We start from the raw sequence: 16222 nt of genomic DNA on the forward strand, positions 1-16222 counted from the left end.
CCAGGCCCCAAGAAGACTTTCCACATCAAGCAGATGTTCACCTGAACATCTGCTAATGTGGTATACTGCATCCGCTGTTCCCGTCGTGGCCTCCTCTACATCGGGGAAACCAAGCGGAGGCTTGGGGACCGCTTTGCAGAACACCTACGCTCGGTTCGCACCAAACAACTGCACCTCCCAGTCGCGAACCATTTCAACTCCCCCTCCCATTCCTCAGACGACATGTCCATCCTGGGCCTCCTGCAGTGCCGCAACGATGCTACCCGAAGGTTGCAGGAACAGCAACTCATATTCCGCTTGGGAACTCTGCAGCCCAATGGCATCAATGTGGATTTCACAAGCTTTAAAATCTCCCCTCCCCCTACCGCATCCCAAAACCAGCCCAGCTCGTCTCCGCCTCCCTAACCTGTCCTTCCTCCCAACATCCCCTCCTCCCACCTCGAGTCCCACCCCCATCTCCTACCTACTAGCCTCATCCCGCCCCCTTGACCTGTCTGTCTTCCCTGGACTGACCTATCTCCTCCCTACCTCCCCACCTACACTCACCTTTACTGGCTCCATCCCTGCCTCTTTGACCTGTTTGTCTCCTCTCCACCTATCTTCTCCTCTGTCCATCTTCTATCCACCTCCCCCTCTCTCCCTATTTATTTCAAAACCCCCTTCCCCTCCCCCATTTCTGAAGAAGGGTCTAGGCCCGAAACGTCAGCCTTCCTGCTCCCCTGATGCTGCTTGGCCTGTTGTGTTCATCCAGCTCTGCACCTTGTTATCTTCTTAAATTTTGTCCTTGTGTGCATGTAATCTCTAGTCATGAAGTGATTTGCTCTAAGATCTCTACTCTCTGTCCGTTTTTGTCATTCTGTTTATCATTTCCCTCATCAATTCCATTCTTTGCATTTTCGCCACAACTTCTCAAATTTGGCCCTTTCACCCTACTATTTAGTTTAAAACCCAAGGGTCTAGGCCCGAAACGTCAGCCTCTCTGCTCCTATGATGCTGCTTGGCCTGCTGTGTTCATCCAGCCCTGCACCTTGTTGTCTCGGATTCTCCAGCATCTGCAGTTCCTACTATCTCTACTTTTCTCGTTAATTGTTTTGCAGCAACACAGTCCCATACAGTTCAGGCGCAGCCATCCCACAAGCACAGATCCCACTTTCCCTGGTATTGGTGCCAATACCCCACATTTTGGAACGCACTTCACCCACACCAGTCTTTCCAACAAGTATTCATCGGTCTAACCTTGTTTACCTTATGCCAATTTGCATGTGGCTCAGGCAATAATCCAGAGATTGTTACGTTTGATGTTCAACTTCTTAATTTGGTGCCTATCTCCCATACTGTTTATGGAGAACATTTTTCCTAGTTTTACCTATGTCATTGGTTCCTACGTGGACCACCCAAACTATGTTCCCCCCGCCCCCCTCCGCCTCCCAATGCAAGTTCTTCTCCAGCCCAGAGCAGATATCCTTAAAAACTAAAACAACTGCAGGTGCTGTAAATCAGAGACAAAAATAGAAATTGCTGGAAAAGCTCAGCAGCATATGTAGAGAGAAATCAGAGTTAACGTTCCGCACTGCAGACATGTTGGGACTAAACCTGTTCTGTCCAATAGGACTTTTCTTTACTCGCAGAGGCCTATTATGTCAAATACTTGGAGCAACACAGCAGCCTCACAGCACTTGGCCCCGGGTTCAATCCCACCCTTGGGCGACTGTCTGTGTGAAGTTTACACATTCTCCCTGTGTCTGCGTAGGTTTCCTCTGGGTGCTCCGGTTTCTTCCCACAGTCCAAAGATGTGCAGGTTGGGCGGATTGGCCGTGCTAAATTACTCAGAGTCCAGGGATGTACAGGCTAGGTGGGTTAGGCATGGGACATATGGGGTTATGGGGTAGAGGGCTAGGTCTGGGTGGGATGCTCTTCAGAGGGTCAATGCAGACTCACTGGGGCCAAATAGCCTGCTTCCACTCTGTAAGGATTCTATGATTCACTTGCTGCAGACTACGGAAGAAAGGCTGATGCGGTGTTAGATCTCCTTGTACTAGGAAAAATGGCCAATGCAAATGGCATCCTCCCGTAAGATGTGCAGGAGTATTTATTCTGAATTTCGCAAACTTGAGGATGAGGAGGGGAGGGGTTAGAGCTGGGAGAAGAGAGAGTCTCTGGGGAGAGAAAGTGTCTAGCAGCCATGTGATCAGAATGTTTGCAGTCTGACTGATGGATTTGGTGTTTCTGTTGGTTTGGTTCTTCCTGTCTGAGAGGCAGAGACAATGTTTCTGTCAAATTTTGTCCCAGAGCCAGACTGGAAATTTTAATTTAGGAAATTTGCAGTGATCAATAGCAATCCTTTTTTTGTACAAAGAATTAGTTCAGTTTTGTCTATGTAAATGGTCTATAGGTTGATTAATTGCTCCCTGATAATGTTTCTTCATGATATTTTCAATCTACCTTTTCCCTGGTGAAGTGCTGATGAAAAAGCTGATGTTAAAATTGTTCAGACTTACCCTTTCATTATTCAGTAACAGCTTAGTGACCTTAGTGATGTCTAAAGTGTAGCTGTAAAGCACACCTTACTCTCTTTGGTAGACACGCGAATAATCCATGCTATTCCATACTCCCATTCTGTGACCAGGGACTCTGGCCCAGCCGCTCTTTGGTTTGTTACAACAAACTAAAGAACACCATGCAATATTAAGTCACAAATAAGTAAATGTTCGTAAACCTGAGCTGCCTTGACATATTTGCCTTAGCAATTTAAGCCATCATTAACAGAAAAGTGGAAACCGATGTAAAGAGAGTTATTAATGATGAAACCCTACATCAAAACTGCAAAATGCTGGAAACATACAGCAAACCTGCCAGGTGGCCCCTGAAGAGAGAAGATAGGTTAATGTTGCAGCTTTAGCCTTTTGTGAGCTTTGAGCAAGCCTTCGACCATAAGCATTAACCTCTCTCTTCTCTTGACAGCTGCTGTCAAATCGGCTAGGTATTTCCAACATGATATTGGAAGCACACTGTGTAGTGTGGCAAATGCTATACAGCAGAAAATGCCTTTGACTGGAGTTTTTGTTCGATAAATTCAAGTCGTTTCTGGTCACATCATGAAGTATTTTAATACATACATAATGCTCAAAACTTTTTCTAATTCTTGTTGGCACCACTAGCTAGACTAGCATTTATTGCCCATTCCTAATTACCCTGTGGGCAGTTAAGGGGCAACTACATTGCTGTGGTTCTGAAGTCACATGTAGGCCAGACCAAGTAAGGATGGCAGACTTTCTTCCCTTAAAGGCATTTGTAAACCAGATGGGTCATTATTAGACTCTTTAATCCCAGATTTTTATTAAATTCAAATTCCTCCACTTACCATATCAGGATTCAAACCTAGATCATCAGAATATTACCTTGGTTTCTGTATTAATGCTCTAGCGATAACCCCACTAGGCCATCCCTGTGGGCCCTGTGGAAATTGTTGTTTTGGCTAAAAAGTACAATGTAATAACTCGTTTTGATACATTTTTTGTTAAAAATATGCCTATATAGAAACTAGGCTGCCATATTGTGATAATTATGGGAGTTTTTTGCTCTCTTATCTAATTTCTCAGTTAGGAATCTCAGATTTGTTCATTTTTGTTGATGTAATCAGGGAATTTGCTTGCACAATGGAATTACAAGGGTTTGTTGTGTTTCTGAGGTACTCTGAACCCTCGCCCTCCCTGCAAATATCAAATGATTTTGAAATGTTCCACTCTGCCAAATTGATCAGATATCAGCACGCCTGGAATCTCAAATTAACTTACACATAACAAAAGAATTTTAAGCTAAGATTGTAACAACATTTCAAGTACAAAAAGACAGTGATATTATTTCTCCTGACCCAAAACTGAATTTACAAGCATCTACTGATCTGCGGATTTCCCTGATGTGAAGTAATTAGCCTCAAATTGACCTTGGGGAATGCTCATCTACACTAACTAAATCTTATGGCGTTTAAATAGCAGACTAATTAAACATATTGCAATAACACATACAATGAACTACACAGTGTTAAAGTAATTGTAATGTTTGGATTTTCCAGGCTTATCAATGTGCTTTCATTCTTGCAAATAGGCATGATAGGCAAGGCTGGCACTTATTGTCTATCCCTCGCTGCTGCCAATAAGATGCCTGCTGAAGTGCCTACCATACTGAGTGACTTGCAGGTCACTTCAGACGATAGTTAAGAGTCAACTACATTGTTGTAGGATTGCAGTCAAGTACATGTCTAATATGGATAAGATCACCAGGTTTCATTCTGTGAAGGGCATTAATGAACTCATTGAGTTTTTACAGCAATCTACAGCTTCATGGACATAGAAACCAGGTTTATATTTTAAAAACTTTTTATTATTTCTAAATATTTTAAAATCAGACACCAAATTCTGTAGTTGCTGTTGGGCTAATTGAACTCACATTTTCAGGGTTGTTGTTTTAGAAATGCAATATAACTAAAGAGTAAGAATTTCATTTCTCATTTCTCTTGAATCTTCTCAACTATGCTAATTTGCAATGGATATTACAGACAGACAGCATGACTTGTATGTTACTGTGCTGCAGGCAAGTTTTTTTTCTTACCCATTCTGTGTGCTTCCTTATCATTCAGCAGTTACCAAATCCAATGGCTGCAAATCCTTCCTCTGTGATCTGCTTCAAGATTTCATGACAGTCCTGCTGGATGACTGTTCCAGTTTCATCCAGTGTTTGTATCGTGTGCTTCTCTCAGACCCTCAATTCTATTCCTGCATGGTGTCCAGAAATGCAAAGCAAGCCAGCATGTCTTGTACCAGGAGTTTTTGTTCTCTGCAAAAGCAAAATCTAATCAATATGTTCTAAAATGCCTTTTCTTTCAACAGCCTCCAGTACTACAGCCTTCCAACCACATATGCAGCTCCAAAGAACACGACACTGGAAAAGTAGTAAAACCAGTCCATATCGAGGACCCCAGTAGGTGTACAGAGAGTGCGTCTTGTGAGAGTTACTGCCAAACCAACCAAAATGCAAAAGCTGCTGTTTCCTCGGAGACATCTTCAGATAAACTCAGCTTCTGTCAACCCATCCCACAAAAGTCAGGAGACTCTAATGACAGACCTGCCCAAGAACAGCCAGGGTGTAAGAAGGTCAGACAAAATTCAAATTTTGCACCTAAGGAACATGGACACAGTCAGGTTTCAGTGCAGCAGACCAGTTTACGGAGCACTTCAGTATTTACAGAAGAATCCAGAAATAAAGACTTACGGCCCAGGTTTGCTTTTCGACAGTGTGTACCTTCCAAGGATTCAAGTGTCAAATCCAAGACTCAGGCTTCAACAGTGAAGTCTTCTCAATTTTCCAAACCGAGAAAGAGTGCTGGCGCAGTCTCTCACCCCGAGATTTGCATTGGAGAATGTCCAGTTGATCTATCAATAAGAGATCAAAAGGAATCAGAACATCAACTCCCCCGACCAGTACATATCAACCTTACAACACCTAGAGACGAACAGCAAAAGAGAAAATCTAAACTTCCACCATCCCTATCTTCACCACTTCTGACCATTAAAACAACAGTGTTTCCAACAAATCCTCAGCCACTTGTCAGGGAGAGTCAGCATGGCGAACCCAGCGAACACCGGGATGAATCCCGTTTTGAGAGTTTGCCATTCACCAAGCTGCAGAGAAAGCAGCCGCTCAGAGAAGACCATTCACGGAAGCTTCAGAGCTATGATTCCCAACCTGAGAAATCTTCAACCTCGTTCCGGCAATCCCGCCTTCCTCAACCAAAGATGCATGCATCCGGCCCCTCAAACAGCAACTCCCAGGGTTGACTGAAACCTTGCATTAAACATTTCTGTTGCAATTTACTTGCAGGAGAAGGTTTAGACTTTAATTTTGAACCTGGCAACTGTTGACTTTGGTGTAATTTACTTCGCTCACTATTGACCTGACTCTTAAAACAGCTCCTGCAGACCTGATTGATGCAATGTCAAAGACTTGGGCATTTGATGACTCAAGATAATTTATATTTACAATTTGTGGCCTTTTTTTTTCTCTGAAATATGACAAAGTTACAGGTGTGGGAAGTTTTGATGAGGAGCTGGGGTGGTTTGGCTGGGGCTGAATAGGGAATAGCAGAATAGTTTGCTGTACAGCAGTTTATGAATCTGTAATGACCTGGACATGAAACATTTAGGTGTCAAGGATGACAATGATGCTGTGGGGAGGCTGTTTTTAAAGCAGATATTGTATTAATTGTTAAATGATACCATTGACCTCCATTTCTGTTGATCTGAATGAACATGTTGTGATTGGGAAGACAATTTGGAAAAAAGCTGCTCATCCTAATCTAAAATAGCCTTACCAAGTTAAACATTTTTGTTTGGAGCCATTAGTTTAAGAATATATTCAAGTTAAAATTCTGGAGGCTTAGCTTTCTAAAATAATTAATAAAATAACATCCTGCATTACGATGCTTGCTACAGAAATTACACTTGATGGATCTTCACCAACAGCCTGCTGCTGTTAAGGGAATGAATGGACATTCAGTCCAGTGGATCGATGCAAAAAGAGTGAGAGGATAATTGTGCTTCAGGATGGCTTGCCAGAATCCCAGTGAAGCTATCCTGAAAGAAAGACTATGGTTTATTTTCCAACTGAACTGGCACCGAGTGTTTTAAAATACAAATCTTCCATCTGTGAGCTGGGAGAGATCCAATATTAAAATCATTTAGTGAAAAGGGACTCTTGTGTCCCTCACCTACACCATCATTGTGCATGCAGGTCCTTCAAAATTAATGGTTGCTGTGAAACCACCACTTAGCAACAAATATATTACCTTGATAGGTAATTACCAATTGTGTATTTTCAACTCCATGTATTAATGGTCTCGTGGGTCACAGCACTGACCTTTCACCCCAATAGATCTAGATTTAAAATCTGTCTGGCTCACTGGACGAAAGTTTTCTTTGCCAGCTTCTCTGGCTTTTAATGAACTTCGTTGAATCTTTTAGACAGTTTTGCAATCCAATTCCCCCCTGGCGCAAGTGCACGGAACAGAACTTTTTGCACTAATTTGACAGCCTCCCTCAGAAAGGTTACAGAAGCAGATGGTATGGGAATTTAAAGATCCCTCACTGATGTGCTGGGCAAATTGTATCCAACTCTGGAACCATGTTGCTACGCCATGATCTTGGCATGCTACATCCTGGGCACAACATTCCTGTATACTGTACACTTGTGACACAGAGAGGAATGTTGTCTCATTCGCATTGCCAAATTATACTGAACCCACTTCAGGAAGGGTCAAGATGATTTGAAATTGTTGAGTCCCAAACACCAAAAATTCCACATTTAATTTGTTGGCGTTCCTGTCTCTTCGGGTGGTATTTGTCAGTGTCTAATCATCACTCTTCAGCAAGCTTATTCCCTGTAGCGTTGAGCTTGTGATTTTAGATTGTCTGAATTCAATTATTGCTGCTGCGATCAAGTGGCATTCTTGCCCTGGCCCTGTTCACAGAAACCACATGAAACCTGTGATATCCACTTCAAACAGCAAATCAATTTCTTAAAATGGTAACTTTTACCTTTAGATTGTAGGGAAAGAAAGGCAAAATCAGTGATTCTCATTAAGCCAGATTTTGAAGTTTGTTCCAGACTTCCGTCAGCATTTCACATGAAATGAGAATATGCTCTGCTGTTTCAAAGCTGCAGTCCCATGTTAACTTTAAATATCTTCACACATACACATTGGACACACAGTGAATTGGTGGTGCGTCTGGAGGTGAGTTTTCCTCTTCATTATCTTCTAACAAAATCCTTTTTGGATGTTGGTAGATTAAGCAAATGGAAGAGGCTTTCAACTGCTAATGAGAGCTGGTGTTGAGGGTAAATAGCCCTAATTTTTCTTGTTATCTTTACATTGTTGGCAATGCTTTATAACCAGAGGAAATCTCCAATTGGCCAATGCCTGCCACCCCCCAATCTTAACACATCAGCTACTGAATCGGTCTCATTACGGTCACACATGACTTCACTTCTAAGAGCCTGTTCCCACTCTGCCTATTCTTACATCTGTAAATAGTTTGCCGGTACAGATTATAGTGAACCAGGAACAGCATAATATATTATTTAAGTTGTTTTTTTCTATGCATTAGATTCATCTGCAGAGTCAGTGACATTATCTGATGGTGAAGTCAGAAATGTCAGCATGGAAGAGGACCAGACAGTCCTGCATTCAATGCTGCAACTTGCTTCACATCACAGCCTACCCACCCTGATCTCACTCTGCCTGCTCTTTTCCTAATCCTTCTTAATATTTATCACAGCTGCCATGAATTGTTGCTTCAAGGAAAAGTTCTTGCCGAAAATTACAGCACAAATATAATGTAAAACTGGCTACATGACAAAAGTTGAGAACCTGAATAGCTCAAGCCACGTGTAAAATAATATTATTTGTCAATTGGATCTGCATGAATTTGCTGGTTTATAAATAACAGGGTGAAATTATAAATGGTATCAATCTAAATGGTTATATCTAGAGTTTCTGTACCAGTCAATGTTGCGTGACATTGGAGATGCAGAGTTGAGACCCAGTGCAGTTCCCACTGGGTTAGAGAGCAGGAGTTATGGATGAGGAGGCACAAAACTCAGTTGCCTTTTGGAAGTCATACATTCTTATTAATATTTCATAATTCCATTACAAATTCCATAATCCGTATTTATAATAGAAGTGTCAGTGTGAACTTGTCAATTGCAATCAGTCCTGCTAATTGTGGCACTGCAGTGCTCTCAGACTTTTAATATAATCATTGATGTAAGTATATACATGGATAATATATCTCATTACACGCATTCATGAGTTACATATTGCCCAGGTCGTTCGGATTTGTAAGTTGCTAAATAAAATCAATTCTGTGTCAAACATGTACTGCTATGTTCAAGTGCAATATGTACTGTTGTTAATAACAAAATGAGGTATGGAGAGTACTCTTATATGTATATGCAAAATTAATTATCGACTGAAGCTCTGAAAGTGCATACTAGATAAAATGAACCAAGAGTTGCACTTTAAATGATTTTATGCGTCATACAGCTGTGCCTATGCACGCGGGTTCTACCAAGCCTGATGCGGCATTTATCACTTTTCTGCTTTTGTTCTCGGAAATGCTTGTTACTTTGGGTGGTAAGTGCTGTTATCATTGCGGAGTAACACGGTGACTCACTGTATCAATGATAACTCCCGGTAGGTGGCTCCTACTTTAATCAGGAGGCTGGCTAAATTCCATTTCTCTATTGTTGCACATGTCCTGATCGCTCTTCTCAAGAGTGAGATCAGAATTGCGGGTCTAAATGTGGAAGAGTGGTAATAAAATGATCGTACTTATATGCTGTAGTATTTTAATTCTTGTGAAGCATAAGCTTACTCCACATCTCCTGTGTGAGAGTTCCATTTCAAAGCCATTATTAAAACAAGCAAAGCATTAATTGATGCAACAACTTGACCATGTCCAGGAGAGATTTATTTATAAAAACAAAAAGATGCTGTAAATCAGAAACAAAAGTTGAAATTATGCTAGAAAAGCTCAGCAGGTCTGGCAGCATCTGTGGAGAGAAATCAGAGTAAATTTTCAAGTTGAGTGATCCTTCCTCAGAACTTGTGTTTGATGCATACTGCAGAAGTGTTCTTGATAAAAGCAACAGAGAATCTTTCCCCAGATCTTGCTGTCAAAATTCAATCTGCTTTGGTAATAATCCCGTGGACTGTGGGAATTCATCATTGTTGCAGATGGCTCCCTCTCAAGCACTTTCCAACGTTCTGTCTGCTTGTCCCAATCTCCCAACCAAAATTACTTTGCCAACACCACAAAAGAAAGATTTGCCCGTCATTTATCTCATTGTTCTTTGTGAGACCTTGCTTTAAGTAGAATGGATGGCTGAGCTTCCAAATAATTTGTTGTAATGTGAAGAGCTTTGGAGTGTTTTCTGAGAGAAATCATAATGTGTCATATAAATGCAAGCTTTTCGTCAGACAGTTAGATATCTAAATGAGAACTGTGTCCACAGTAAGTATCCTTGTTCTAATGACAAGATTATTTGATTTGATAAAACAAACTACAGGGTTGAGAGGAGAATGATTTAGACTTCTGATAGTGTTCAGATTGAATTTATTCTAATACTGTCTGCCAGAAATGGTACAGCTTTGATCTTGTCTGTCTGTTTGTACTGTTTACCTGAGCTATTTGTCAGCTTGAAAGATTAATCAGAGGGCTTCTTTGGAAAAAAATCAAATTACTGTGACTTCATGAATTTTTTTCCTATAGTTTTATCTTTCACATTGTACGTTAGGGCAGTCATGGGGCATTTTCAGTGTCAGCAAATTTATAGATTCTATGGAAATCCAATCCCCGAATTACATTTTCCATCTCTTATCCCCTTCTGTCGTCTTCTCCCAGGAGTGAATAGAGATAAAACAATACTGAACTATACTCTGTATCTCTTAACAAAGCAGAAAACATCAAATTTATCTCAAAAATGCTACATGTGAAATGAAGCCTTTTTTGACCACTTTACAGCCCTGTTAAAGAAATTTGTCCCTCTCAACCCTTCCCTCCCCCCCCACCATAAAAGGAAGTTAGCTCCAAGTTAGAGTCATAGAGTCACACAGCACAGAAACAGATCCTTCAGCCCAACTCATCCATGCTGATCAGGTTTCCCAAACTGAGCTCGTCTCATTTGCCTGCATTTGGCCCCTATCCCTCTAAATCTTTCCTATTCATGTATCTGTCCAAAGGTCTTTTAATGGTTATTGTACCCTGATGGAGAACTGAGTGAAACAACCTGATTGAGATTGGCATTCTCAACTCAGATTTCAGGTTCCTGCTGACCTTGGTGTACAGTATCTGTGTGTGTGTGTGCTCATGTCCCTGTGCGTATGCATCTCTGTCTGCCTGGTTGTGTGTTTATGACTGGCTGTGAATCTGTGTGTGTGTGTTTGTGTGTGTAAGTCTCTGTGACGTTGAGTGTGTATGTATGAGTATCTGCCTGTGTATCTATGAGCGTTTGTCTCTCTGAGCTTGTCTGACTGTGAATGTGCTTGTTTTACCTGTGTGTTTGTCTCTTAGTGCGTGTGTGTCTGTCTGTGAACATGTGTGTCTGTCTTACCTGTCTGTCCGTGAGTGTGTATGTCTGTCTGTCTGTGATGATGTGTCTATCTGTATGCGTCTGCAAGCGCATCTGTCTGTCTTACCTGTGTATGTGTCTGTTTGCACGTGTGTCTGACCATGAGCGTGTCTGAGAATGTCTGTATGTTTTACCTGTGTGTGTGTCTGAGAGTGTGCACACGCCTGTCTATGAGTATGTGTGTACAGTGCGACATTTCGATATGGGGGAGATTCCTGTGTTTTGTGTTGTGGTTGGCAGTGTTTGGATTTTCTTGATTTGTGCCCTTGAATTCTGGGGGGAGAGTGAGCAGTCACAATAAGGTAAGATGTATCCCTGGCAATTAAGCAATATTTACAAAAGTTAATCTGCTGTAACCAGAAAATGAAAGATTCATTAACTCTGGCCTGAAAATACAAAGTAAACAGTTTGTCAACTGTGTATTTAACTGGCTAATTACAGGCTCATCTGATAAAGGAGCCTGTACAGAAAACAGCAGGAGGTTCATTACTGCCTGCTTTTCACTGCATTGCCTGACACCCATCGCTTTCAGCCTGCCTCCCACCCTCCCTTCTCCAGTATATCGTCTCCAGCTCTTCATTCCCCCCTTTCCCACTGCCCCTCCTGTTTTGACAGTGTAACTATGTTAGTGCTGCCAGGGTTCTCAATTGGGATGAATAAACAATGCTGTTGGCACCACACTGCAACCCTGCTCCCCTACTCCCCAGCCTTTCTGATAGGATTAGCTTTGGGGAGAACGGCTGTTTCTGGTGTTGGTTGTAAACTGGCTCCAAATCCTAAGCTGCGACTCGCCAGCTGGTGAAGAAACAGTCAGTTGGATGACTTCTCTCATTATGCCAACATGCTCTAACCTTGCAGAGCCCCAGGTTCCACACACTCGGGTTTCCTTCGGTTCCATTCTGTGCAGAGTCTCAAGACTATAACCAGGATCTATACAGAGGCAATGACAGGTGACAGGTGAGTCTGAATCCATAGAAGGAGCTCGAAATATGATTATTGTTCATTCCTGTGTATTTCTGTGCAGCATATGGTATGGAGATCATCGAATCATCAAATCATTACAATGTAGAAGCAGGCCATTTGGCCCATCAGGTTTACACTGACTCTCCAAAGAGCACCCCATCTGGACCCCCCCCCCCCCCCCAATCCTATCCTATCCCTATAACCGGGCACTTCCTATGGCCACTCCACCCTAACCTGCATATCTTTGGCCTGTGGGAGGAAACCGGTGGAAACCCATGCAGTCATGGGGAGGATGTGCAAACTCCACACAGTCACCCAAGGTAGAATCGAACCCGGGTTGTTGGCGCTGTGAGGCACCAATTCTAACCACTGACCCCCTGTGCCACCCTGATATTACTTAACCATCCCGAGGTTATGTGTTTGACCCACTTAGACCACCTTCATTCAGATCTTTGCATGATTTAAGCCCTAACAACGTCCCAGTGCAGTGAGACATTTGACAGAATCCAATGTGTAATCCAGAAAATGAAAGGCATTCAGATTTAAGTGGGATATGGGTAGTGAATCGACAGGCAGGGTACACTCTGATCTTATCTTGCTGCTACCATTTAAATTTTCGGTTTTGAGTTGCTGTGGATTGAAACACTCAAGTATTTGTGAAGTTGTATCTTTTGTTTCAGTGATGTCACAGTCTCAAAATGGACTGAATCCTTTCTTAATACTGCACATCTGTTTAGTGCAAACACAGAGTGGCTGGAAAGACCATCCCAAATGATCTTAATCCTGTGATGGGCTACAAATGTATTTCAAGATAGGCTCCGTGTTGGTTGGGAGATGGATGGAGTCACTGATCTCTGTTCAAAGCTGCCAAGTTCCAACTTGTTCTATAGACTTGTGGAAATGTAGAAAGAAAGGCTTTGATTTATATGGTGCCTGTTATGACCTCAGGAGGTTCCAATATGCCTTACAGCCAGTGGCAGATTTTTGAAGTGACATTGTAGTAAAAGAGGAAATGTATCTGGGAGTGTACAAGATTAGATTGAAACATAAGAGATTGAGAACAAAGGTCACTGAATGGGTTGAAACTATTCCACTGGATGTATTGTTGGATCTTGCTTCTTTCTGTTCCCCTTAAAGGAGCAAACTACAATGAAAGGCAGAGGAATTAAGGTGCACAAGTAAGCATCTCTGCCTTTTCAACCTACTGCACTATCCAATAAGATTATGGCTGATCTGATTTTAACCTCAGCTCCACACTCCTGCCTACCCCTGATAACCTCCTGCCCCCACCCCCAACCCCCACTTTGTCTATCAAGAATCTACCCCTGCCTTAAAAATATTCATGCATTCTGCCTCCACTTTCTTTTGAAGAAGAGTGTTCCAAAGGGACTCAACCCTCAGATGGAAGTAAGTTCTCCTTAGCTCTTTCTGAAATGGACCACCATTTATTTTTAAACAGTGACCCCTAGTTCTAGATTCTCCCACCAGAGGAAGCATACTTTATAAATTCACCCAGTCAGGACTCTGGATCTTGTATGTTTTAATCAAATCACCTCTTTCTTTTCCTTTCCTGAAAGAATTATATGTCCATTCCAAGTATTAGTCCAATAAACTTTTGAATTGACTTAATTGCCCTCTCTTAAATAGGGAGACCAAATTGCTCTGACCAAGCCAAACAAATGTGGTCTCACTAATGCCCTGTATAATTTCATTTTATTCATTCATCAGATGTTGATGTCACTGGCTGGTCCAGTATTTATTATCTGTCCCTAGTTGCCCTTGGGAAGGTGGTAGTGAGCTGCTACCTTGAACTGCTGCAATCCATTTGGTGTAGGTCGACCCTCAATGACCTTGGCAAGATAGTTCCAGAATTTTGACCCAGGGACACTGAAGGAATAATGATAAGTTTCTAAGTCAGGATGGTATGACTTTTGAATGGACCTTATAGGAGGCGGTGTTTCCATGTATCTGCTACCCTTGTCATCCTGGATGGAAGTGGTGATGGATTTAGAAGGTACTGTCTAAGTAGCCTTGATGAATTTCTGCAGTGCATTGTGTAGATAGCACACAATGCGATTATTGTGCATTGGTGGTAAAAGGAGTGAATGTTTGAGAATGTGGTGCCAATGATACAGGCTGCTTTGTCTGAATGGTGTCAAATGTTGTTGGAGCTGCCCCCATCCAGACAAATGAGTATTTCAACACACTTGTGACTTGTGCCTTGCAGATGGTGGAGGCAGGAGGTTGGTTACTTTCTATAGGATTCCTAGCCCCTAACCTTGAATCACGGTATTTGTGTGGCTTTTCCAGTTCAGTTTCTGGTCAATGGTAACCCCCAAGATGTTGATGGTGGGGTTTCAGCAGTAGTAATGACATTGAATGTCATGGAGTGGTGCTTAGATTTTCTCTTATTGGAGATGGTCATTGCCTGACACTTGCAGATGTTACTTCCACTGATGCATATTGTCCAGGCCTTGTTGCATTTGAACATGAGCTGCTTCAGTATCTGAGGAGTCTCAAATGATGCTGAACATTGCGCAATCATTGACAAACATCCCCACTTCTGACCTTAAAATGGATGGTAAGTCATTGATGAAGCAGCTGAAGGTGGTTGGGCCAAGGACACAACCCAGAGGAACTCCTGCAGAGATGTCCTGGCGATGAGATGACTGACCTCCAACAACCACAACCATCTTCCTATGTGTCAGGCTAAGACTCAACCAGCAGCTCCCCTCCTTCGATTCCTGTTGACTGCAGGTTTGCCAGGGCTCCTTGATGCCTTACTTGTTCAAATGCAACCTTGCAGTCTGTCATCTCCCCTCATGGAATTCAGCTGTTTTATCCATGTTTCCACCAACAATTGGGCATCACTGTGCAGGTGCTGCTTGATAGCACTGTTGATGACACCTTCCAACACTTTACTGATGATCAAAAGCAGACTGATTGGGCGGTTTAAGGTTCTTGCAAAGATTTGTAGCTTGGGTTGTGGATGAGGTTACTGGCTGGTTATTGTACAATTGTTTCATCACACAAACCCACAGCCACACTACGATAAACATTCACAATGACCAAAGACCCTGTACCCATGACATGTCGGACCAATGTAGCTTACAAAATACCTTGCAATTACTGCAACAAACATTATATTGGCCAGACCGGAAGGAAACTAGCCATCACATGAACACCAACTAGCAGCAAAACGACACAATGAACTTTCCCTCATCTCCGTGCACTTGGACAATGAAGGGCATCAATTTAATGGGGAAAATGTGACCATCCTAGCTCTAGCCAACCACAGATGCGCACGGAAGTTCCCAAAGACCTGGTTTTCAATATGTGATGCAAACAACAAACATGTGGAATTAGACCCCATATATATCTGTATGATAACCAGCCAGCTCGGCAAGCAAGCCAACAACCTCATGATTGGGCAGTAATTGGCTGGGTTGAATTTATCCTGCTTTATATGTACAGGGCATACCTCGGCAATTTTCCACATTGTTGGGCAGATGCCAGTATTGCAACTGTGCTGGAACAGCTTGGCTAGGGGAGCGACAGGTTCTGAAACACAAATCTTCAGTCTGATTGCTGGGATGTTGTCAGGCCCCACAGCCTTTGCAATATCCAGTGTCTTTAGCTATTTATTGATATCACATGGAGTGAATCAAATTGGCTAAAGACTAGAATCTGTGATGCTGGGGAGTTCTGGAAAAGACTGGGATGAATCATCCACATTGCACTCATGGCTGAAGATGTTTGTAAATAAGACGATAAGATACAGGAGCAAATGTAGTTCCCTTCCGGGTTAAAAATCTGCTTATCTCAGCTTTGAGGATATCTAATGACCCAGCTTTGAAAGTCCTCTGCAGTAAAGGATCCCACAGATTGACTATCCTCTGAATGAAAAAAAATTCCTCCTTCTCTCTGTCTTAGATGGGCCACCCCTTAATCTGAGATCCTGACCTCCTTGTCCTAGAAACTTCTAGAAGGGGAAATAGCCTTTCTTCATTTGCCCTGTCAAGCCCCGCATGAATCTTAATAATTTTTCGGGTATGTTTTCCCTCTTATTGGTTCC

The 16222-nt window shown here is 42.4% G+C and overlaps 1 protein-coding gene across 4 annotated transcripts in view; it reads left to right on the forward strand.

The window, feature by feature from the left end:
- Nucleotides 1-16222, forward strand: part of ccser2a (coiled-coil serine-rich protein 2a) — a 632026-nt gene that overhangs the window by 574276 nt on the left and 41528 nt on the right. For 2 of the 4 annotated variants that reach the window (XM_048616383.1, XM_048616384.1), the window contains exon 10: nucleotides 4887-9388. The exons of 1 other annotated variant lie outside the window; for it this stretch is intronic. In XM_048616383.1, the coding sequence (XP_048472340.1) occupies nucleotides 4887-5834 (948 nt within the window). In that variant the 3' untranslated portion in view covers nucleotides 5835-9388. Of the gene's footprint in view, nucleotides 1-4886; nucleotides 9389-16222 lie in introns of those variants that run through there. One more of the 4 variants, XM_048616385.1, reaches the window with a different exon arrangement.

Source organism: Rhincodon typus, chromosome 34 (genome assembly GCF_021869965.1).
Source record: "Rhincodon typus isolate 14 chromosome 34, sRhiTyp1.1, whole genome shotgun sequence".
Taxonomy (NCBI): domain Eukaryota; kingdom Metazoa; phylum Chordata; class Chondrichthyes; order Orectolobiformes; family Rhincodontidae; genus Rhincodon; species Rhincodon typus.